The 25,800-nt window shown below is 40.4% G+C and overlaps 1 protein-coding gene across 2 annotated transcripts in view; it reads right to left on the reverse strand.

Moving 5' to 3' along the window:
• The window catches only part of TENM1 (teneurin transmembrane protein 1), a 210,061-nt gene that overhangs the window by 106,278 nt on the left and 77,983 nt on the right, over positions 1-25,800 (reverse strand). For both annotated transcript variants that reach the window (XM_026035944.1, XM_026035943.1), the window contains exons 4-10: positions 22,493-22,731; positions 13,844-13,996; positions 8,535-8,734; positions 7,180-7,390; positions 5,076-5,177; positions 3,837-4,031; positions 348-548 (exon numbers count right to left, since the gene is read on the reverse strand). In XM_026035944.1, coding sequence (XP_025891729.1) covers positions 348-548; positions 3,837-4,031; positions 5,076-5,177; positions 7,180-7,390; positions 8,535-8,734; positions 13,844-13,996; positions 22,493-22,731 — 1,301 coding nt within the window. The remainder of the gene's footprint in view (positions 1-347; positions 549-3,836; positions 4,032-5,075; positions 5,178-7,179; positions 7,391-8,534; positions 8,735-13,843; positions 13,997-22,492; positions 22,732-25,800) is intronic.

Consider the following 25,800-nt stretch of genomic DNA (forward strand, 5'->3'; position numbering starts at 1 on the left):
CAAGTCAGTAGTAAAAAGCTGTCATGGATGGGGCCTGGACAATTGATTGCATTCAGCAAGTCTTGAATCTATTCTGTACTGGGATAATGTTAATCATCAAATTAAATTCTGTGAGTTTTACTTTAAAAAAAAGTAGTAGTACATTTTTTTGGTAATGACATGCTCCATTACAGGATGAATATTCATTTCAATATGCTCACTTGCATACCCCACAGCAAAAATTCAATGCCACAGCACCTCTGCTTCACTCATCCTGAGTTTGAAACCAATACTTGTACTTTCCATGAGCCCAAGAGAAAACAAGAGGTTTCAATAGCTTTTATGAAGAGAGCAAAATCTTGCCATACCTGTTGAGCAGTCTGACCCCGTCCACTGGGGCTCGCAGCTGCAGAGCCCCGTTTCCAGCAGGAAGGTGCCGTGGCCCGAGCACTGCTCCTGGCACACGGGCAGCGACGTGTCGCAGTTGACGCCGCCCCAGCCCGCCGAGCAGTGACACTCGCCTTGGACGCACACGCCGTGGCCGGAGCACATGGGATCCAGGCAGTCCTCTGGGAAGCAAGGAGCACACAGGCTTGAGCCTTACACCTTTATTACAAGGGTTTCCAGTGAAACACAACATTGGGCATTCAGGTTGATTAGGTAAAAAAGTGATTTCTGTGCAAATGCTCAAACTGAAACAATGTTAACAAATACACAAGGAAAAAAATTGGCTAACAAATGTATAAAGGTAAATTAAAAACAGGAAAAGAAGTATGCAGATTTTCAGAGATCTCACAATTTTCTTATTTTTAAAATGCAAATTCTTTAGATAAATTCAGTGATCCAAATTAGCCAAGTCTGTTTTTCAGCAGCAGGAGCTGGAGAAGAACTGAAGCACTTAATTTTTTTCTACCATTGTGTATTTCCATCTGGGCCTTTGCACTCTATGTTTGTTTACATTTCTGAAAAGAAAGACTTATTCTTTAAAGATCTCCTGGAAGGCTACTTCCATAGCAGAGACTTTGATCCCCCCAAAATAATGATCCCACTCAAGCAGTGAATCTCTGACTGAAAACCAACCACAAAAATCTTACGCGCTCCTAAAAAGTATGTGCTGGGCAATGTAGATAATTAACAGATTCATAAAAGACATAACATACTGATGAACAATTTGCAAACAGACAAAGAGCAAAATTTGTTCTCAATTTGGATTAAACCATTCCTAGTGAAGAACTCAGGAGCTCTGCAGAAGAATTTAAATCAGTTGGTTAGGGCTGTATAATCAGCATATTCTTTTATTAAGATCTGGCATTTCCCTAACAAGACAAATGCGAAGCCGAGCACATAGTGTGCCCTCTCGGGAGGCCCTGGTAGGACTGCTTGGCTGAGGAGGAATTTGTGGGGTGTCTGAGCATGCAAAACAATTAGCCAAAAGCCCTTTCCACGTTAAATTGTGCTTCAAGCTAATCTTAAAAAGACACCTTGAAAGTTCTTCTTTGAATGCTCCAAGTATTAGAATGAGCTCTTCTTTAAGATTTAAATTGTATACTTAGGAACAGCTTTCCCTGCTAAACGAGGAGACTGCTCTCTGTTTTAGTAACAGAAGACCAAGCACTTCAGGCTTACAGATTAATGGTCTCCACTTTACTGAACTTTCTGACCAAAGAATAAAGCAGTGACATTTTATCTCTTGAATGTGCTATACCACCAATGCAGGATCTTATTTCAGGATGTTTTTGCATCTTTTCCAGCCTTCCAGGCTTGTGCCCAGTGCAGTGGACTCCTTCAAAAGGGAAAATCAGTACTTCTGGACAAAGTACATCTTGCTGTGCAATAATAAATGTGCTTGGCAACCTTCTCTTGTCCTGAAATACAGTTCTTTTGATTTGCACAGCTTAAAAAGTATCACTTAGTACTGATAATCTGACAGGACAAGTTGAAAGGATGTCCATAGCAATGGATGCATTCAGCTATTGGCATTCTCTGAGTGTTACATTTGTTACCATGTCTGTGATTAGCAATACTGCTATGATACTAAATTCAACAGTTAATGATCCTCAGGTTTACATACAACAATGTAATTTGAATTATTGACAGAATTACTTCCACAAGCTGTGCAATATAGTAGATAGTTAACAGTCATGTCATGCACCCATTGCCACGATAAAAATTAGCCGCATTATGTACAGGTTGTATAGATCTGTTCTATACATCCTATTTCTACATAGTCTCATTTTCTCATTTAAGTGTTTTTCTTCTTTGAAAAAGAACAAACAATTTTTTCATGATTCTAGTTTCAACAGCTGTCTGAACACATTTATCTCCATTACTTTTTCAATTGTTTTACAGGATCACGTTATGACAACGAGCAAAGCAGCTGAATAAAATTTTCAGTCAGCCTTTTGCCCAAGCTCCAGGCTTGCTCGGTATCATGGCTCTGGTGTGTAAACGTGTATATTGCTTGCTTTTTTTTCCATTTAATTTTCCTGATTTTGTACATTTTTGAAAATACAATTAGGTATACCAAAAGCACTTCTCTTGATTTTCCCTTTTAAAACTGTAACAGATATGTAAAATCCATCCAGAACATCCCAATTTGCATTTTTCTCATTAGAGTATCCAGGCTATGTAAAAACTTGCTTTGTGAGTTACTCAAAAGTAGTACCTAAAACCTATACAACAGGAGGCACAAGGTGTGCTGTCACCAGCTTCAGGCTAAAGAGACTCCTGAAAAAATGATCAGATCAGGGCAAGCATGAAGAACAGTTCTGTTTTTCATGGCTCTGCATGGGGGAAGCAAGTTGTAGCTGATGAGCTTTCAGAAATGCTAACAGGCAAATGACAGCTTCCTCCTGCTACAGATAGGGCACAGACATATTGGTACTATAACTAGTTGAAACACAATTACTCGTTCTTGTAATTTCCCATTTTTTACTAGTGAGGCTTTAAAAGATGTCATTTTAGTACCCTGAATATAGGCTCACAGTAAAAATGACATACAGCAACAGAATTGCACAATACACCCAGTAAACAGGAACTGCCTGCTGCTATCTTGACTCTACAGAGTTACTACATTCTTCATGGAAAAATTCTAAAATGAACAGAATGTAGATAGAGAATAGCTGGTTATGACTTGCTGATTGCTTTGGAAAACGACCACATTCTATTTCATCCAAATGACGTCCCAGTTGCCTTTCTTGGGCACAGAAAACCAGGCTCTGGTAGAGCACGTTGCTATGGGACTGGCCTACTGGTTGCCGTGAGGCTTGGGGTATTAGCCACCCTCCCTGGAAGAAGCATGAGGACTCTCAGAGAAGGTCGGTGGAGACAAACAAGTCAGGGTGATCTCACAGCTTTCACAAAATACAGGAGTCGCTGGCTGGCAGGGCCACTTTGCTGTCAACTCTCCTGCAGAAGAGCCCATGACCCGCTGAGAGGCGAGGACTCCCACCGGACCCGGCTCTCGGCATTCAGCAGCCAGAGGCAAGGGAGGTCACTGGGGAGCTACAGTCCTCCCTAAAAGGGCAGCTGAGCCTTTTGGGGGTCTGGCCTGCACAACAGGGTTAGATATTCTAACCAGGTAATGTCAAATAGTTAAAATCTTTTTGAATAAAAATGTGGGTATTAGACATTATCTGATCAACTCCCCCAACTGTCACTAAGGCCTAGATCCTTACATCAACATTACTTTCCATGAGACAGTAAACGTGGTTTAGAGAAAAACAGTACTGCCTCACAGTAGGTTTCCTACACATAGATGTATGTGTGTTTTTAACTACTTTAAAACCTAGAATGCGTAGAACAGCCTGGTAGATGAAAGACACAATCAAAAATGCTAAGAGAAAAACTCCACAAACCTTCTTCACAAATCTCTCCTTTGTATCCAGGGACGCAGATGCAGACTCCCATGATACAAGTGCCGTGGCCAAAGCAGGTCGGATCAATGCACTGTTCTTCTGGGACGTCACATTCGGCTCCTTTCCACCCATTCCGACAAACGCAGTGACCCTTCTCGTATTCTCCATTTCCACTGCACAGCACTGGGCATGAATCTGAAGGAGGCAAATTAACCTCTGTAATGTCTTTAAATACTTACATATTTTAACACATACTACATTTATCAGTCGGTAATTCTTTTTTATTTCTTTTTTTCCCATTCCAGTCACTTTGCTTTGACTTTGGGCTGTGACAGGCTGAGATGTTTGAAAGAGGAAGTGCAACAGGAAGACAAGTCTCCTTGTCCTGCCTAACTTGTACACCTTAATGCTCACCTGAAACGGGACATGCCCAAAGGTAAAAGCGGATCCCAGCCCTTGGCTAGGCTCTGCTGAGATTCGCACAGCGATGCCTGCTTGCAATTTTCTGTAATATTAGCATTTGTTCCGGTGAACTGGAGCAAGATATCCACCTTTTCTTCTTCCTTCTTCTAAGCAGACTTAACATTATTGAAGTTGGAGCTGTCACTGATCTAAGTGTAAACCAGTGATCTGGAAGCTTGGCTTTACAAGGCAGTACCAATTTCTGTACCAACCAATCTTTTTATATATAAAGTCAACCATGAATTTGAGGAAACAGTAGGAAAAACGCAAGACTCTCCAGACAGAATATTCTGAGTATGTCATACAGTATTGCCAGAAATATATGAAACAGAAATAAGCTCACTTACAGTATTTTTAGTAAGTTTGTGCCTAAAGCGCTGGAAAAGTTTCTGAAAGATTTCTCTTCTAGACACTATTCAAGTTAAGACCACACGAAAGCATACAATCATGTGCCTGTTGCTTCAAAAAGAAACAGCTGGTTTGTCAATTTTAAATACCAGTACACACTAAGTGTTAAAAATGTGCTTTTAAGAGTGAGTAAAGGAAGGCTGGAAGAGCCCCAACTCCGAAAGCCACTGAGGGAGAGGTGGCTGCAGCAGCTTAGCAAGAATAGAGCGCAAGAAGCCTTGTACTGCCTGTGCTTGTTACACATGTGCCATCTGGCTGGAAAAAAGAATTTCATCTCCCCTCATCACTCCGAATCTCTGCCAGCGCAGCAATCGCCCACATCACCCCTGATTCCCGTCACGCACCACGGGTCAGTCCATAGGAGATTACCTTTGGCACAGTCGGGACCAAGGAAGCCCGGGAAGCAGTGGCAGTGCCCCGAGATACATTCCCCGTTCCCGTTGCAATTAGTGGAGCAGTCGTCCAGCACTTCTATTTATCCGCAGAGTTGGGCACAAAGAAAAAGAGAAATTGGTTGACTTTTGAAGCGAATGGCATCTTCACCACTCTGCAGGACACAGCTTAACATACAACGAGGTACAGAGGCAGTAAAAGACCCATTTCCATTCATAGGGAGTATAAAAGAAAATTCCTGTTCAAGCATCTTACAAATATTAGATTTTGCCCTGACAGCTTGGAGATAACAAGCGCATCATTTATATTACACAGGAAAGCTTTTAAACTAAGTGTTCATGTAAAATTTACCACCATTAAAAGCACTATAAGAACCAAAGTATTTCCTGAGAAATATCCACCTTAAACACTCTTTTACTGGTGAAGTAATTTGTTTGAAAGCTGCCTACAGAATAGATTGTCTTCTACGGTGTTCATTTGAACTATGTGAGTGGACTTCCAAGGGGAAAGGGAAGATTTCCACTTCTGCATAATCAGAAGAAATAAAAAAAAAAGCTGTCTTAAATAAAGTGAGGCTAAATGCAGTAACAGACTTAGATTTCAAGAAAAAAAATCTCCGTTTTGCTCCTCCATACGCACATGCTTCATACTCAGCCTTTCACATCCTGGGGCAGTGGGGCACAGGATGGCCGGTAGTCACAAAACAGTGGTAAATGAGCAGCCAAAAGGCTATTTATTGGGTGGGCACCAGCACTGGAGCTAGAAAAGTCCTTTTGGCTGCAGAAAGATGGGAACTTAAGTAACAACTGCTGGGGAAACAGAGAAAAAGCCAGATCCTTTTGAAGCGTGTCTGTCCATGGCAGGTGTTTTGGGAAAGGCTTTTCCTCAGGGAAACTGCAGCTGCAGCCTCCTCTCGGAGGGGTTATGCTGTTTAGAAATGCTGCTTCTGTGTTGGTGCAGAAACAAACAGGGAGGAAGGTGCCTGCGTTCTGCTCCGGGCTGGACTTTGGCCAGGTTTCACACTCTTCATTGAGCATCCGTGAAGAAGCTTCCCAGACACCTTGAGTAGGACTTTCTCACACAGCAAAGAACACTGGCACCTCTTCTGCTAGGAAAAGGTGCTTTTTCTCAAAGCACTGCAAATAAGAGCTTTCTCACATAATATCATCATTACAATTCTACCTGCTCTTTTTAAAATGATTTTATGCAAGCTCTTCATAATGTTGGTATTGGAACGATATTGCCATTTTTTGCAAGGTATTACCATCTAGTAAAAATAGCCTCTAATTGTTGTAAAGAGCAGATGGCATGTCCATTACTAGTAAAGACATCTTGCTAAACATATGGTTGAACAGGTTAACTAAAGGGCAAAATGGTTAAAATCTTACAGCAAACCAACACTGTCATAAATACTACAACACTTTACCCAACATTGAATTCCAAACAAACCCCATATGTGAGCTGTGCTCACTAACAACTAAAGTTGCAAACTTTTGTCCACCATATTTAAAAAAAAAAAAAAAAAAAAAAGGCAATATTGATTTAAGATGCCAACGGGACAATTTCTCATGTATTTGCCTTCTGTGTTGCAGACAAAATAGTGCAAAGAAATAATCATATGAAATAAGAGTAACTCTCCAACAAATAGCAATAACCATAATCAAGCCCACAAATGCTGCCTTTTAGATTTTCTAAGTGATTAACATAATGAAAACAAAAGCCTGAAGTCTGGATTATTTTTCTAAGATTTATGATTCCTATATAAACATAGAGGACACATACCCATTTCCATTAACATTGAGCAAAATATCACCAGAAATTACTCAGACATTTAAGCTAGCATATAATCTTAAAACACATGAAAAATTCATAGTTTTTGATAATATCCATCTTTAATGCAGGAATGTGGCTATTTGTCTAATATTGGCATAAGTATGCAGCTATTCTCAGTGAGGTCAAATACATTAAACTGAAATAAAAGTTCTTTAAGAGAAGCTGGAGTCAAGGTCAATGACACCTTTTTAAATACAGTTTCCCAATATAAAAATCAGAGCAAGAATTTTATCACAATCATTCTTACCAATCGCTGTAGTTAGCACAAATACTTGCTCCACTTTCTTTCCATCGTTGTAAAATGCCATGTGCCAAGCCCCTTGATCCATATATTCAATGAAACCTGTCTCTTGCAGTGAAGTTAGGATCAGGTTCCTGGGAGCTTGCTGAGGCTCCTCTGAGTTTCTTGGTTCTTGTTTAATTAACTGCTTTCCATCCATCAGTTTTACAAAATCAAACTGAAATAATAATGAATAGAAATTAACCGCTTGGTAAATTTGTATAGGATCTACTCTGCCCTGTCTCAGTCAAACAGGGCTAAACCACTGAAATCTTCAGGGGAACCTGCCCGAATGAATAAGGATTCACCAACGGGAATGGAAGTTGTATAACCTGGTCCATTTAGCTCCAGCCCTTCATTACATATAAAAAATGATCTATAGCAGGTCTGAAATCAGGCATCAAAACTTGCTCTCTTCTGCAGCTGGGTAAGTTCAGACCTGCTCCATTAAATTCAGCAGACTTACTTTAAAAACTGTATCTCTTTAAAAGGAACAATTCCAAGATTCCCAAGATGCACGGCCTAGGTTAGGCCGTGATTAATCTCAAACACCAAACAGTGACTGAATAAGCTATTGTTCTACATCAAATTTTTAAATGTTTGTCACTTAAATATCACACATTAGCATTTGCATATACTTTTTTTCTTCATATTTTATTCATGAAAATAAGCATTAATACAAATATTCTGTGTCACTGAAAAAGAAATACTTAATGGAGTGGCTACTGGCAGCCTTGAGATGAATTAGCAACAAAATACCTGACAAGATGTAAATATTTCTATTTACATCTATTTACAAATATTTCTATTTATTTTACCCTGTTCAAAAATGGCTCTGTTTTTTTTTCTAGGCATTCTTCAGCCTGATTTTCAGACAAGCCCCACTTCAGCACAAGTGCAGACACAGTTTCAGCTAGAGCCAACAACAGCTAAGGGCATTTAATATTTCTGAGATGAAAGTTGCAGCAAGGACTAAAAAGCCTGAAGCAGTTTTGGGCAAGGTGGCACACCAGCCCGCTGGCCCCATAGGGGCTGCAGGTGCCACACGGTCACATAGCTGCAGCCATCCGGCCTCTTGCAGCCCTATGGAGTAGCCAGAATTGCCAACCTTTCCAGGACCACCCAGTCCCTCCATCTGAAAGCACAATTTGAGGGTACAGCTAGACCTCAGGAAGAGAAAGGGATGAGCAGGCAGCGTTTTGTGGTTACATCCAGTTCCTTCCTTCCATCCCCGGTGCTTTCAAAGTGCAATTGTGAATATTAGCATCCACTTTGCTGTTTGAAAATGTAATGCATGATTGAATTACTTTATTGCTAATTACCTGAGTATGAGTAGGTGGAATGTTTCTTCTGCCATAAATTCCCAGCAGAGAATCCTTCGCCAGTGAAATGTTAAATTTCAGGTACATGGGGTGGTGAATAGTGATCTGGAAGCGCCAGAACAAACCGGGTGGGATGGTCTGCATAACTTGGGCTCCAATCTCAACTTCTCCTGTGTCTATGGCTCGGCCCTTCTGAAACACTGATTTTGCAAAAACAAAGAAAATAATCAACAGTCATATTCATAGCAGCTGAAAATAATGTTGCATCCTTAGATACACTGGAGCATATTGACACCAACCCCTAAACTGAGGGCATTTCACTGAGTTCATTGCATTTTTAAAAAATTAATCAATTGAGAAGTAAACTTGCCTGCAATATTTACAAAAATCCACACTGCAGAACATTTTTGCCCCGGAAATCTTGCAACAAGTTCCTGATTACAGCAAAGTTCTAGGGCCACTGAGGTAACCACAGGCTTTTTAAGTGACCGTCAGGCTGCGAAACACAACCCACCAACGCGGGGGTGCAGAGGGGGCTTCCTCGGAGCCGTCACCCAGGCTGCTGCCCAAGCCACAAAAAGGGACACTGGGGAAGGCAGAAAATGCATCAGATCTGGTGGCTGAGACACCACGTCCAAGCCTGGATTTCTATTAACCACTATTGCTAATGACTGTATTACAGCAGTGATATTCTAGTCCTAGAGAATAAAGAACATCTGTTTTTGTTTGGTCTTTCTGCATAAAAGGATATACAAGGGCATAAGGAGAGGGACAAGCATTAAGTCTATAGCAAAAATTGGCATAACTTCACAATGACTAACAATAAATTTGCAGACATCTACAGTATGCAACTTTACACAAGGGTATGAGAGAGCTGAAATAGAAAGGGAAATGGAACGTGTAAAGAATTTGTTGCCAAACTAAATTGGAGCTGGCTTGCTTTGCTGGCTTGTATCACCATCTTTCTGTATTTTACTGCCTGCCAGAGATCAGCATCCTGACAAGCTTCAAGGCATGGACTCAGTCCTGCTACTATCAGAGGTAACTCCATCCTCTGTGATTTGCAAAACTCACATTCTTGACTGGAAAAAAAGGCAAGTTAAGTTGCTACACACAAGAAGAGCCCAAGAGCAGAAAACTGCCATCAGCAGCCTTAGCCATTTATGCTTTAATTCATTCCAAAACAGAATGAAGGATAAAGTGGAGCAGAATGAAGGATAAAGCGGAGCAAAAATGACTCAAATCTCAGTTTTTACAATAATGCATAAAAATGTGTAATACAACATAATCTGCCTGAAATATTGTAGATTTCCCCTGGAAGTGAACATGGCAGTAGTGAAGCTATGGCCAGCGTTTTCCTAAACTTTAATTGCATCAGGATCCTCAGCGGGCTCTTACGTAAGGCTTTAACTAGTGTAGGAGGTACTCAGCATGCTTAATGAATAGGGACTTAATTTAGAGGGCAGGAGCAATTCTCAGGGTACTGGATCTTCCAGCTTTATGGCTGCTTTGTGTCACTAGTAACAAAGCTACAGCAAAAACTGGAAGTGACTTCTAACACACACCGCTCCATAAAAACAGCTATTCTTAGGGCACAGAATGCATTTTCTAGAACTCACATACCTGTTACTTAGTTCGTGCTGCTTTAACAAAGCTTCTTCAATTTTTTATGGACCCCTACCAACCTTGAATATTCAATTTTGAAAATACATTAAAGCTTTTAATGCAGTTGAACACAAAAGACACATATTGTCCTGCCCCAATCCACATGCTAAGTTCTACTTGGATGATATAAATTTTAAGAATTCTCCTCTCTTTCCAGTAATCCAGCAATATTAAATGTTAGTGATTATTTGCAAGCAATTATCATGCATTAAATAAAACATTAAGGGTTTTTTTGGTGGTATTGACAAACAGGAATTAACGAGATTCAGTTACAAGATGGCAGAGCATTGCGTAGAAAGTCAAGGATTCCGGATAATTTTTGATGTTAATGGCCTTATTGGTCTGGGTTCAAAGTCCTTTAAAAAGACAGAAACTGCTCCTCAGTTTGTCAGAGTGAAAAGGCCGGGTTCTTTGTTGTAAATAAAAAGCATCACATGTTCAGCTAGGGCACAGGCATCCTTTGAGAAATGCCTAATTTGATGCTATCAAATTTTGCTTAATTAATGTGTTAGTTTGGCTAGGCTCAACACATCTCAGTAGCTTTCCCACATTTCTCTGAAAGGAAAGTGCTTTCATTCTGGTAATAATTTGGTGTACTCTTTAAGAAAAACCAACATGCATTTAGATTTAGTTTTATTTCACTATGTATGAAAGAAATGCATGTTGCTATTGACAACGGTGGCATACAGGAAAATAATACATTGCCCACCGAGAATACGTAGTTGCAGCATCCCTTCCTTTCACATGCAACTTTCTCAGACAACCATCCAGCATGAAATGGCTCCTGTAAGAGCCCTGCCTGAACTGCATGTTTTCATATTCACCGAGACGCTGTTCCTTCCTTATAGGAAAATGCTTCAGTTTGTTGCTATGCTGAACTGAGCTACACAGGTACTCAGCAGTACAAACAAGCCATTTGATGATGCACTCTCCAGACCAGCCTCTCATGTTTTTCTTGCTGTTTCTTTGGAGACACTGAAACAAGCATTTCAAATTACAATCCTGCACTTCTTCCCTAACCATCTTTCTCCTAACAACATTATACCTATGAAAAAGCAGGATTTAATTATCTACATATTATTCCTGATATAGCTCCCCGTTGGTATTACATCTTTCCTGTTCTTTCCAAGTGCACTTTCTTTGTAAGCCTAAAGTCTAAGATAGATTCCTAATCGCAGGTTTCTTTGGCTTCAAGAAAGTAAAACTCTGAGCAGCATGGTGCCAATTATCTTCACAAGAAAGTACCCATATGATGATTATTACTGATCCTGAAACAATCAATCTCCTTGTACTCCCCGGGTAAATACCAGCATCAATAGGATGCCTGAGTTTTTAATCACATTGCTACGTATTAAAATGTTAACTCATAGCCACGGGTCAGTGTGTTATAAAATGATTTTTTAAAGAACTCTGACTTGCTGTTTTGTCAACTTGATTTTCATTAAAAGATTAGTTAAAATATATGCTTTCAAAGTTTGGCAAAGCATCCTATGCAGCTACATAGAGTTGGGAGGTCACAATATCTGGCAGTACTTATTTATTCCTGTGAAATCGCACTAGGGGCTTCAAATTTAGAGGCAAAAATCAATTCTCTCTGTGGTATACTGCTGAAGCGAAGGGAGAAAAGAGCTGCCTGTTTCCAGGTCCTCTTTCCCACTGTATCTACATGGAGGAATAAAATCACTGGTATCTATGAAAAAAGATGGAGGAAAGGAGATTTAAAAAAAGGGGGGAAAAAAAAAAGGCAGAAAATAGCCAGAGCCCACGTATCAATGCCTGATCCCAAGCTCCCATTCTTTTTTCTTGTGCTTCCCCCAGTGTATGCTCCCGGTTAGCATGCCCTGTATAAGATCCCCCTAAAAATGAAGAACAAGAAGGTGGAACCACAGTGCCAACAATGTAACTACATTAAAGACTGGCCTCTGAGCTTGATGAGACCTTGTTCTTGGGTGTTTTTGTGGATTCACATGAGGTTTGGATGGTTTGGAGTAAGGGGATTTTGCAGTCTTTTGACACGTTGGGATATCTTGAGATGCCTTTGAGCATCTCTAACTTCTAAGACCATGTTCTGATGTGTTTTTCTTCTGTTCTTCCACCTTCGGAAGCCAAATGCTTTGGAAGAGCCCTTGTTAAATCTGTAATCTATTGACAAAATTATTTAGCGTAGTTGAGAAAAACTATTTGAGATAGGTTAGATATTTCCCACAGCGTACCTGGACAACAATACCAAAGTGTACAAAACATTTAAAGTAATTCACCGTCAATCCATTCTAAGGGAAGAAATAATGGAAAATAACAGCATCACTGCTCATTCATCTGACACGATGTCTTAGCAGTTGTGCCACATTGATTTGTTAGACTTCTCTAGTGGGATGTAATCTTCCTTCTGGAGGGTCTGGAACAATAATGCTCCCCCTTGTCTCATCAAGGGCGAGATCTTACCTGGCATACACAAAATCAGACAGCTGCTCTGCTAGGGAAGTCGAACACTCCAGAGCTCTCATATTGTTGCAGAGCTCTCAGGACAATTTTACCTTCTTGCAAATGACTGGTGTTTGCATTATATTCCCATTCACTTTTCTCCAATCTAACCTATCTGATTTATCCACTCATTCTTTTTTCTCTTTTTTTTTCTTTTTTCTTTTTCTTTCCCCTCCCTTAAGTATCTTAAGGTGAAATGGGAGGGCCATCTGCTTCCTACAGTTGTAACACATCACCGTGGTCAGTTATCTCATAGCGCTCAACAGGAAATACGTGTCAGAGCTTGTAATTGATACAGGGTAGTCAATCTAGCTGATTAAACGGAAAGATCTGACAGGAAGAACTTGCACGTCTGCCCAAGTCACCCTGCTCCCTGCTTCAGGCTCCTGGTTCCGCAGTCCTTGCCAGTCCATGTGTGCCCCTTGGCAGGACTGGGTCAGCTCACTGACCTGGCACAAGACTGCCCACCCACCCCACAAAGCCACTTGGTGCCTGCAGAGCAAACTGAGGTGAGCCACTTGCTCCTCCCCACATCCCTGCAGGGCCATGGGAAGCTGTGAGGACACGTACCAAGAAAGTGGGGTGACAGTCCCACCATCCTGGGGCAGCAAGGAGCCTTTCGACTCGCTCAGGCTTCAAGTGAAACCTCAGCAGATTCCTACAGTCTCATTCCCTACAACTGAGGGAACCAGGATTTGACAGGGACGCTGTATTTTAGCTTAAGCCTTAATGGATTGGATGCCTTTAAAAGCATTAGGATTTCCAACCTGCTGCATCTTCTGGGCTGTCAGTACAAGGACTTTCACTTCCCCTAGACTGGCTTTGGTCCATGAAGCAGAGCTGCTGCACAAGCCCTCCGCGGAAACCGGGAAGCTGCAGGGAGCCTCTCCCCTCTCCTGGCTGAAAAAGGAACCCCTGAACTCTCTAACCAAAGGAGGGCAACTGTTTGGGTGCTGAACATAGCTTTCCTAAGGGCCTGCTTCACTCTGGTAATTTCAGGAGTTCTCCTGAAGAGCACATCACCAAGACATGGACTTTTCACATCTGCTTTAAAATTATACCAGAGAACATACAACAACTTCTTAAGATATGTAACAAACAGAATCAGAGTTGGAGTAATGTTTAAATATTTCTAAATCCTCTCCCCTGCCACTCATACATACCTTTTTTTTCTGTTTTATCAGATACTTTTCCTCCAATCGGCGAGTAGGTGGTATCCACGGATTCTGTTCCTTTATTTCCATGGCTAACTCCATTTTCATAGAGCTGCCCTTCCACAGGCTGCAGTTGCCAGGTTAAGCCAAACAAGTGCACTGCTGCAAAGAAACGAACACCAATTAATTGATTTCTAAGCTACAGCACAGTCACTCAGACTAAAAAAGATTGTTATGACCCAATTTCTGCCAAGTGAAGTATTATTTAGTTCTGTCAGGAATAAATCAGAATTCCATGGATTTTAATGAGCAATTTACTCTTTTACCTGAAAAACTCAATGTTTAATTAGCTTCCATACTTTCTTTTGGAGCTCAGCCAGGTCAGCGTGATGAATTTCTACAGCAATTAATGGAAATAACTTGCAATAATAGGATAACAGTTGCATGACAGAGTGTCTGTGACAGACTCTAATGCTACATCAATGTTGCCCATCAACTTTCAACTGCCAAAGAGCTCAGAGTTTGTTTGATTAAAACACTGCCATGAAGCAAATTTCTAACCCTTTCCAACTCACTTCTAAGCAAGATTGTGCCTACCGCATTCCCAATTCTTTTCATTTAGATTAGTCTAAACATGAGTAAAAACAGTGACTTGGATAGATTTATATTAAACTGCAGACAGTATTCTAGCTCTGTATCTAAAATACATGTAATCAGTCTATAATGAACAAGAACAGAAAAAAATATTATTATTTGTGCAATGGGAAAACTCTTCTAATTATTAACCCTTTTGTACAACATATTTTTATGCAGCTACTTACTTCATTCTGGCTACATAGCCATTCACTATTATGTTTTCTTTAAGTTGCTTTTCATATGAAGCACTGAAGGTTTGTAGGAGAAAGCCAGCAACAGAAGGTACAATTTTCAGCATAATATGTTTGTGCTGCAGTCTTTCTAGCCAATTACCCAGGCCTTACTGAGGAGGACAAATTATTCGAGGAAGAGGTTGCCTCGGTATTGAAGTAACTCAGCAGGGAGGACTGATGACCCACTAAAATATGGATTGAGGATACCCCTCCACAGAGGGGATGGAAATATCATATAAAGAGCAAAAATTGAGTAACGATCTCTGTAGCCACAGGCAGCAATTGGCAGTGAGTAGCTGCAGCCCACCACAGAAGTCTAAAAATACAGGCCATGTATCAGCTTTTCCTGAAAAGTATAGGAACCTCAAGGACACTAGGGAAAAAAAAATGAGGATGATCTAAGATGAGACTTCTCATTTAAAAGATGCTGTGCTCTCCCTTACACTTGCATATACTTTTAGAAAAAAAATAATCATGATATGTACAGGAAACCAGCACATTGCTGTCTGCATCTGTTTGCTCATGTCTGCCTTGCATGCTTAACAGCTAACCTGGGAACCCAGGCTTCCAGTGGGCTCCTGCCAAGGACTTGCCAAAGCCACCACTGAACACCAAGCTGTCACTGCACCAGGGTTCATTCCAGGTCTGCGCCTCCTGGATCAAGCAGCAGGAAAGAACGAGGCAAGCCAAGCACAGCCAATGACAGCTGAATTGGTGAGGTGACACTGCACAGACTTTGTGCCACATTTGTATTTTCATACTGGCTGCAGGAGAAGAGAGGCAAGTTGACTGAATTCTCAGACCATGGCTTCAGGATCAGCCCCGGGCTCTGCAGACACCACTGAAATGCCAATTCCCCCTCCCTAGAAGAGGATTACTCTCGAATCAGAGGAGAGCTCCCAAACCAGAGATTCACCTCAACTGCTTCATATTCCATTGCCTGGAATGTGCTGTGGGCCCCTGGGAATGCTTTAAAAGGAGCTTGTAGTCAGCTCAGCCCGCCGCTCTGATCCGCAAGCTTATTAATGTAAGACAGATCACTGCTACATAAAGGAACAACAGATACACCAGCACCCTGCCCTGCTCCAGAGCTCGCAGCTCGTGCTCCTCACCTGAACTTCAGGGCATTACAATTTAAAAAGTCAATAACAACCAAAAAGAACCAAGTGTAATAGGACCGATAAGTAATAAATGCATATTTAATTTATAGTAGTGCAAATAATTATATTAATACATGAAACATTAACAGCTGACGTGAATCATAATTGCACATACAGAACTGCTTTTAGTGCCCATACAATCAAGAAGCATAACCTCTATATGTATTTTTACTGTTGTTATCATACCTATCTTAAGAGAGTATTTACATCAGCTACAGAGAGCACATCACAGAAAAGAACTGAATGTGTAATGCATATTTTTCCTTACTCTACACCGTTTCCAGATTACATACATTATGCATTTTGTCATCCGTTTGCACCGATTCCACTAGTTTGCTTGCTTTGTCTTCCCTTCAGGCTGAGGAAGTGCTGTTGTTTTTACAGTTTGTGCCAGAGCTTGGCAAGCTAGCAAAACTGTTTGTATGCATGTTTGACAGGCTGTTTCCTCCCTGAAAAACACCAACTGCCTCGCAGAGATGCCGGGCTCTGCCAGCCCTGGACTCCTGACTCGCAGCGTGTGGGGGACCGCGTGTGATACTGGCAGAGCAGCCTCCTCTTACACAACGAGGGACCCAGCGCTTGGAAACACTGCGCTCTGCTACGGAACCACCGTGCGCCTGAACTAATCCCACCGGCTTCTCCCACTGCGGGAGCCTGGTTACCTGGCAATGTTGCAGTAAATGGGACTTTCATTATCCTGCCTCCTAGGATACTACATACCTGCCTTTGGATCCAGGTACTACTCCTGTAAGAACCGGACTACAACCAAAAGCCATTGATTCTTAGAGATACCTTTTCCAGAAGGTACCTACAGGGAATATTCCGTGTGTATTTAGCAGACAGAGAGCTTTAGCTTGCCTCTTCCCTCTTCTGTGGTACTTTTCTTTTACCTAAGTTAGACTGAACTTTGACGAAGTCTTTTTCCTATATTGTACATGCATCGTATGTAAAATATTCAGATATTTCACTAAGTGAGTGAGTAAACAGTTTCTTAACATCAATGAGCTTCACAGCTGCAAAATTCCTACTTCAAGTTAGGAAGGGCTGCAGTGAGTCCCCAGAGGAATCAACCCATATCCCCTCACCTGGGCCTGATCAATCCTCTCATATAAAAGCTATCAGCACCTGTGCTTCTCTACCTGACATTCCTGAACATCCATCTTGATTCCTCTGTTTCCTTGACTCTTCCACGCTACAGCAAATCTCATCTGAAAACATATTCTCTCTTAGTTTGCTTGAACTTTCAGTATATTCACCCCTCCACCATTATATTATTTCCCTGCTCTATGTTACTTATGAGTTATATGCTACTATACGTAGAGCTCTACGTTACTCTAGGATGATTTGAAGGAGGCAAATATACCTAAAGGCCAAATCTGACCCTCTTCACGAAATGTCTAGAGATGTTACCTGTACTCAGAACATATTTTTAAGATAGTGCTGCTTAATTGAAATAAAGTTTCAGATAAAGTAGCAACAAAAAAGTGGATGTAGAGATTTTACATCATAGACAAGGATTTTAGTCCAGCTACTGTATTTGGTGGTGCTGAAGAGAACGGTGGGTGCCGTGACACTGAGCGGCTCCCCTGGACAGGCTGCAGCGTGGGGTCGCTCAAGGTGGCATTAGAGCAGTGACCTGGAGTACAGCAGAGTCTGCTTACGGTCCCTCTCCTGGCTAATTTACTACGCTTGTAAAGAAAAATAATTATTAGGTATAAAGCAGATCTCTTGCAGAAGATAAATTAAAGGCCTATATCTTCTATCCTACCCATAATTTTCCTTCATGGAAAAAAGGACATGAAAAGCTAAGATGGCTTTATTCTGTCTGAGGGATTTTCTCTATCCAGAGGCAGATTTTTGGTTAGTTCATGTTACTTCTGTAACCAAAAGCACTTGGGAGCTGTTCAGAATCAGAGTTTGGGCCTTTACCTGCTAAGTAAATGACCAGGTTGCTCATTTTGTGCAGCATTTAAATAAAACTGACACTTTTAGATAAGGTGCAATCCAGCTCTGCAATTTTGCAGTATACTGTAAAAGTAAATATTCACAAACATATAAGCATTTTTTTTTCAGAATTGACTTCGCAAACTGGATTAACCCACCATCTGCTATGAAGTCAATGATCTAATTTAATTTATTCTTATCTACCTTCTGTGTAAGCACAGCTTGTCAACTCCTGTGCTACATGTTTGGCAGAATATGAATAAGAGGCTTGGCGCACATACAGAATAGACTCTCAGTAGTGAGGAAATGTCAAAAAAGTCCTGTGCTCATCATCCCCAAGACGAACTTCAGAGGACAGAAATCCTAGAAATGCGAATTATCTGCAAATTGTTGACCTGCACTACATGCTTTTGTTCAGCTTTCTGTGCTGTTCTTAGTTATTTTGGAAAGTCTCATTAGATGAGACTACATCTCTCCCACGACTACATCCCACATGAAGCCTAGACGTTAGAAGAGCCACAGCAGAGAGCAGATCTGCAGCTCACTATTCTTCCTGCTCTGACCAAGTACCAGAAAAGCAGTTATTTGCAGTAACTACTATCAGGTTCTGTTTTTAAAAATGGATTTGAGTGGCATTTTGATTGTGGCATAAAGCCACATTGCACATCACTTCTTCAGTTCTGTGTGGCCAGTGTAAAGGCGAATTAATGAGAAAAATATCTAAGACAGCTAGGAGTCTAGTCAAATTCTGCTGCTGAATCTGAACCTACAGACAGGTGCCTTTCTAGACTTTTAGACTTGTTTTGTAGATAAAATGCTAATATCCTACCACAATGATATTGGAAACTGTTAATACTGGATTTCAGCCTGAAGCAACCTACCATTTTTTTTCTTTTTGGTTCTGTATTGAAGTGCTGTGTTATTCTGTAATATATAGTTTTTATTATCCACCTTAACTTTCAAGCATCTCCCTCTAGTTCAAGCCACCCCCTTTATATATATCTATACCTGAGATTAAAAATATCTCCCCTCCCGTGCAATCCTCCTACGCAGACATAGAATAATTAGCCTGGTTTCACTTCTCATTACTAAGCCGTCTGTTAAAGCTCGGGCCAAACAAAGCAACATTAGACGACAGGACAGCGTGGGGAGGCTGTTAAAGCTCGGGCCAAACAAAGCAACGTTAGACGACAGGACAGCGTGGGGAGGCTTGTGGCAACAGCAGCGGCACCAGCGAGGCCCCGGTCTGAAATACACATGGCCTCCAACCCCGGCCTAGTCGTTCTGCCTTAAGCCTTCACGCCAACAGCAGGCCTGTTTTAACTTCCCTTCCCTCTACATGAGAGGAATCCTAGACCTGATACCACCTCCTCTGCCCACTCATAAACAGCGGTAACGTCGCCAGTGGCCAGGATAACTTAGCATCCACGCTCGAGAATTCATTCGTATATAAAATAGCCATTTTGTAGTCAGTGCTGGTTAAACCTAGGAACACAGGATCCAATTTTCAGCGGCACCGAACATCTGCATCGCCTCTTGAAATCAATAGGCACTGCAGGAGTTCAGCACCTCTGATCAATAGGACTGGTGATTTGCAAGTCCGAATCAGATACTGGTAAACAGGGTGAGATATCACAGAAGAAAAACCCTACTGAATAATGGGCTAAAAATAACTAACTGGATGAACAGTCACATCCTCATACATCATACTGTATTTAAAGAAAATAGTGCAGTAGTGAAGAATTACAGAAAAAAATCCCTTTTCACTTCTTATTTTAACTCTTGTATTTGCCTTATACACTCTTTTCAAATTTTGGGTTGAATTTCTTTTCTAATTGATGATGAATTCTAAAGTTCTTGTTACACTGAGAATAGAAGAGATTGCATTTAGTGATAGGGCTCCAGAACACGAAGCTATTTCTTGGTGGGGAGAGCAGCCCAGACTAACAGATGAGCACAGGGCCGCAGCTATCGACTGCACTGAATCAAACTGATACGGTCGTTTCTTTCATGTGGTAATTGAGAATCCATGTTCTGGCCGTTAGAAACACCTCACATCACCGAGAGAAATATGCACCAGCGCCAAGCCAGGAGTTCATCTGCTTCTCTTTATAATTAAAAGTAAAAACTTTGACTGTAACTGTATTCCTGTAATTTTCCCTCAAGGACAGTCAGCTATTTGTTTCTCCGGTTGGAGCGGTCATTTGCACATTTGCCTAAACCTTTAAAACATGAAAATATTTTACTTGCTAAACTAAATACTGTGACTAAAGCTTTTCAATACATCAGCTCTTACATAATCATTTACAGTTCCTTTTCGTCCATAATATTCAAACTTATTTCAGCAAGGGGGGACCAAATCATAAACATGCTGACTTATAGGGCAAAGATGGGAATATATGAGAAAAATATATACTACTATTATTTAAAAAACAACTAGGAGTTCAAAAGTTAGAAAATACAGAGGAAATATGTGCTCTCAGTTAAAGCTCCAATATTCACACTTAGGGCTCACCGAGTATTACCCTATTGAGACTCCCTGATAATAAGGAAAGACTGAAAAATACAAGAAGGAAAATTTGCTAATTCATCTTCTGAGGAAAAAGGAATCAATGATATTTTACACCAATACAACACTGGTCTTCGTTGGTTCCTTATAAATATTAAAGCCATTTGCAAATTTTTGATCTGGAATAAGCCTTGAATTTCCAAGACTTTTGGCCTGTTTTGATCTGAAGCTTGAAACTGGGTTAATATTTAACTAGTTAGAAAGAGGCAGCATAAATATTAATTTGGAATAAATTAACTAGTATTTGAATGGACATGAAAGCTTTTGCAACTGAAAAATTTCTGGGACAAATGAAAAGAAACAAACGCACATGGGAAATTTTTCTAAATTTGTATTTCTGTTTCAGAGGTTATATTTGGTTGTGGAAATAACTAAAAAATATAAACAAAGGTATGCTAATTTTACTCAGTACTGCCTAACAAATAAGCTACTTTATATAACTAACTATAAAGCTACTTCATTTGTACATGTATATATATATATGCACACACATAAATAAAACTCCTTTATAACTTAGTAGCTACAAAGAAAACACCTTTGTCAACACAGTGTGAAGTCAACACAGTGACTTCACATAAGGTTCTTCACTTGCTGAGGGCGGCAGCCCTGCACCTCTGCAAAATGAAGCCATTTCTCCCCGTGGCAGACAGATCCAGGCAGGTATGAAGCAGGCAGTGCCTCATCCAGCTAAAACTGAGATAACGTGGGTGGGATATGTATGTAGCAAACAGATGAGGCTGCAAAAATTATACAGCCAGGCCTAACTGAGGGCATATGCTCACCAGCTGTTATGCAAATCTGCAATTAATGTAGCTTACTAGATCCTCAGGTGCTTTCAGATAACCATATACCAGAAATGATCAAATCTGCTTTCCCATCTGCATTAGATCAGGGTGCTAGAAAAAAAAATCTCTCTTTATGAAAATGTCACTGAGAGTAACTAGACCTTTGTCACTGGGGGACCAAAAATACAGTGGAAAGTAGAAATAACTGAATTTTCAGTGGGACTTGGTTCAGAAACTCAAATCCATCATAAAAAGTTTATTCAGGCGATATAGAAAAGCAATGGCTTCTTTTCTGGTTGAAGGCAGATCTTGGTGTCTCCACACAAACTTTACCAAGTGCAAACTACTCTTTCAGATAAACCCAGAGACACTCCTATTAGCCAAGAAACTGTTGGGACAGCCTGGCTCAGCTTCTCTACAGATCACCGGCTACAGCAACAAAGTTAGTCTATGTGAGCAAGGGAATCATACGAGCAACAATTCTGTGTGTTTACAGAAGTCACAGTCACAATCCAAGATTGATTGTAACAAACATCCTGCAATAAACACCAACTGCAAAACCACCGTGCAAATTAATGTTCAGCCAAAATGTCATGCAGTAAGTCAAAAAGCTTTGCTCTCTAGTATATGATTTTAATCACATTGACTCCCAGTGCAATTCAGTATTTATCTTCCAAATAAAAGGAAGGAGTTTCTAACTGTTTTGATAAATCCTATCAATCTAGCGTGATACCAAAATTGTGAAATCCGTTACTTACCCAAAATGAGTTTGAAATTAAATAAGTCCACTTTGATATATGTAACTTTTATTTTTTTTCCCTAAAACATAAATATAGTATTTTTAAACCGCTACAAGTCTAACCAATGATGCAAAAACTAAGGGGAAAACATGAAGGTATTCGATTTCGATTAAATCAAAGAAATGAAAGAAAAACAGCAAGGCAAAAATGCAATACAGTAATCAGTATCTCTAAAAATTATTTAAGAGTAACAACATTGTAAGTCCTAATACAAAAATCAAACCTTTACTTTAAGAAAAATATCACAGCAATTAAAATCAGTAGGAGTCCTCTACTAGTGCAAACATGTCATCTTGAATAATATTTCTTTCTCTATTAGGCAGCATTGAGGTTAACAGAGTAGAAAGTTAATGAGAATTCCCTGTCGTACGCAACCTCTGGCCAATCTAGCATTTTGCTTGCCAGAATTTACAGAGCACCCAGCGGCAAATATTATTAGTAAAACATGATATTTATATTAGTGCAAAAGCAAGCATGACAGCAGAACTGAAAAGGTGAAGAAGAGTTTCAGTAGCAAAGAAACAGGCTTACCGATAACATAGGCTAGCAACAACGCCAGCGTCACGGTAATAGCGGTAGCGCTCAGGGCAGTGCACTTCCAGTTGCAACACCTGTAAGGTTTGTTAAAAGTGAAGGCAGGTCTAGAAAAGGTACTTCTAGGAAGAGGCCTAGGAGGTGGAGAGTAAACAGTATTGGATGTTAAAGGATAGTTCTGACTGGCTGCACTGAAGATAGCTGAAGACCCAGATCCATGTTTAAATAGGAAATGCCTACAAAAAGAAGAGAGAGAGGCACATTGTAAACACCAGTTTGTGCTTTCAAAAGTGATAGGAACTACATAAGCATTGTAGCATGGCAAATACTGTATATGCCTTCAGAGAACATAAAAGACAGGAAAACGTATACTGAAACACCCTGCACTGGAAGTGCAGCATTTTAGCCACGCCAGAGACTGTCAGTAGGTATCTGGGAGATGCAGACACACCAACCTCTGCTGAAAGCAGCCTACAGATGGCACAGGAAAAAGTGTGCCAGGTCCCATTGCTCCCAGCACCCCTGTACTTATTTTCTACTACTGATTGTCATCAGAGAATAGGGAAAATAAAAACAGTAGAGAAAGGAGACTGCTTCGTGGGATACCCTCAGGACAACCCTATCTATCTTGAAAAGTGATAGTTATGGCATAGCAAAGTACACACACTTTAGTAATCTTTAGTTTAGCAATCTTAACTGAGACACTGATTTGGAGAGCAGCCTCTCTACAAATGCTTTTTCCCTTCCGTGTGGTTCTCAAATGCACTAGGCTGGCAAGCTCACCAGGAGGAGGCCTAGTTCAGTCGGGGTGGGAGGAGGGCCTCCAACAAAACAAGCACCCAAGCAAAGACTAACATTAGCATAAAAAATAAGACAGAGAAATATGTCCTGCAGAACAGGCTCTGGTGGACGCACCTACAGCAGTCAGCTATAGGAATATGGAGGATTTTCAGGACTGGAAAGTACTCTCCAGGAGAGTTAGGGAAGAGATATTCAACTTCTAAAAAATAACTCACTGTTCTACATGCTCAGATATTGTAGCAATAAAGGACATCACCAAATCTGACCATACAAAGTGCTCTTCTTTTGCAAACACACATTTTTTGTGGCTTTTTTGCTTTGTTTTAGGTTAGCGATAAGCTGGCAGGGATGAGGGGCTGGCGGCCGTGGGCAACCACATGTGCAAACCAAACGACACAGCGAAATTTCCAAGCTGGAGCTCCCTGATGAGAGCTGACATCCTTTGCAGCCTTTCAGGTGACAAATGCACCTTTATTCCTTCAGGAAGGTGCAAGAGAAGTTTTGAGTGCGTGTACGTATCCATCACCCTGGCAGGCTCCTCTGCTTCATCCACAGCAGGGCGCACACACAACCAGGCGCTCAGAGGAAACATGAGTGTCCTGGGACATTTGATATAAGAATATTGTAAATCCATGCTCGCAAAATGGTAATTGCTAAAATGGGACAATGAGCTGGATAGAACTGTTTCTCTTGTAGCATTTTAAAAGAAACGTTACAGTTCTCCAAAAGGCCAGATTAAAGAAAATAAAAAGGTACTAACAAGCAGATTTGCTTCTGAAGGGCCTTTTCTCAGGCAGTTACATAAAAAGCGAAAATACTGTTTAGTTTGTATTACAGTTATGCTGTCTGCCTACATGGATTCTTTTGATAAACCATTAAGAGCCAAATTTTGTGGTATTGCTGTGTTGAGTAACACACATTCAGCCTTCATACCTACTACACATGTAAGCAGCATTCAGCCAAGTACTGACAACCTGATTCCACTGAGCACAGCATCCCGGGGCTGTGTCAGACAAAGCAGTCCCATTGGCCTTCCCATTCATTCACTGGGAGTCAGATTATTAATTATATGTTATGATTATTTTCATAAATGGTAATGATCTGAACATGTTAACTTTCCCTTTAACTATTTAAGTTCAAAAAAAAATATAATCAAATACAATACCATAATAAATTCCAATGAAATAACATAACTTCCTACAAGACTCTCTCTGCCTGCTTCTCCCTTATCAGGCCACTGGACTTTGCTTGGTTATTTTGGCTTCTATATTTCTTTAGGCTGCTTCACTGCCACACATGAAGGCTTTTGCCCATATATATGGTAGACTCACTTTTCGGTCAGCAGTTAACAAGATATGTGGTGACTTAGTCTTTTGGTTGTGGTCAACTTCGAAGCAAAATTTCTCTTATATACGTAAGGAACCACAAGTAAAATAAGGATATAAAATAAGAGCAGTATTACTGTAATTTATCTTAACCAGTCAACAGGTCTTTAACTGGTTTAACTGGATGTTCAGAACGTAATGACAAAACCCTACTTATCTGATACTTTTCCTTTTATAAATTTTGGAAATTACTGTAAAATGGTCTGATACTGGCAGTATTGATTGCCCTATATGGTGCACAGTTCAAAGATATCAGAGGTAAAGGCAAAGAGATGCTGAATGGAGAGGTATTATTAAAGCTCTAATAGCCTAGCAATCAATAGCCAGGAATAATCTCATTCTCTTGCACAAGGATTTATAAATGTGGTTTGATAGCCTGATGGTAAAATACTAGTGTGCAGAGGGGTTTCTTTAATAGCAGGAGAGCATGAGAATGTGAGTACACACAAGATGGATTCAGCTCACACCCTTTCAGACAGATAGAAAACTATAATCACACCCAGGAGAATTGATATAGCTCTAATTTGTTGTTATAAAACAGAGATTATGATGCAAAGCTACACTGCAAGGGAGCTACCAATGAAATACGGTTGAGAAAACATTATCAACTGCAATTGTTTATGCATCCCATTTTGGGGAGCGCATAATGACTACCTCAAGACATTTCTACAGAATTTGAAAAACACTGGTGGCACAAAGACAAATTTCCAAAGCTAGACTGTGACTATGTTCTCATAAACTCAGATGACTACTCATCCGTCTAAGCACACCACTGCTCCCAAAGGACATTAGGACACAGTAAACTGTTGCTATCAATTCTATAATATCAGCCTCTCTCTAAAGAGCAAAATAATAAAAATCGCAGTTCAGGAGTTTATATGTGACTTTAGCTTGGTTATGTGCCTTAATATTCAACCTAACATAAAAGGCAGAGCTTTTTTTTTTTCAATTAAGAGAACAAGAAAAAAACAGAGAATAAGAGCAATAGATAAGACCACTCATACTAAATAGGAAAGACCCAAATGTTCCCAAAAATGTAAAAAAAAATCATGAAGATGAAAATATAATTCTCTTAGAAAAAAGAAATAAAGGACATAGGCATCTGTGAAATAAAAGTCA

Source organism: Nothoprocta perdicaria, unplaced genomic scaffold, assembly GCF_003342845.1.
Source record: "Nothoprocta perdicaria isolate Ctin4 unplaced genomic scaffold, notPer1 scaffold_17, whole genome shotgun sequence".
Taxonomy (NCBI): domain Eukaryota; kingdom Metazoa; phylum Chordata; class Aves; order Tinamiformes; family Tinamidae; genus Nothoprocta; species Nothoprocta perdicaria.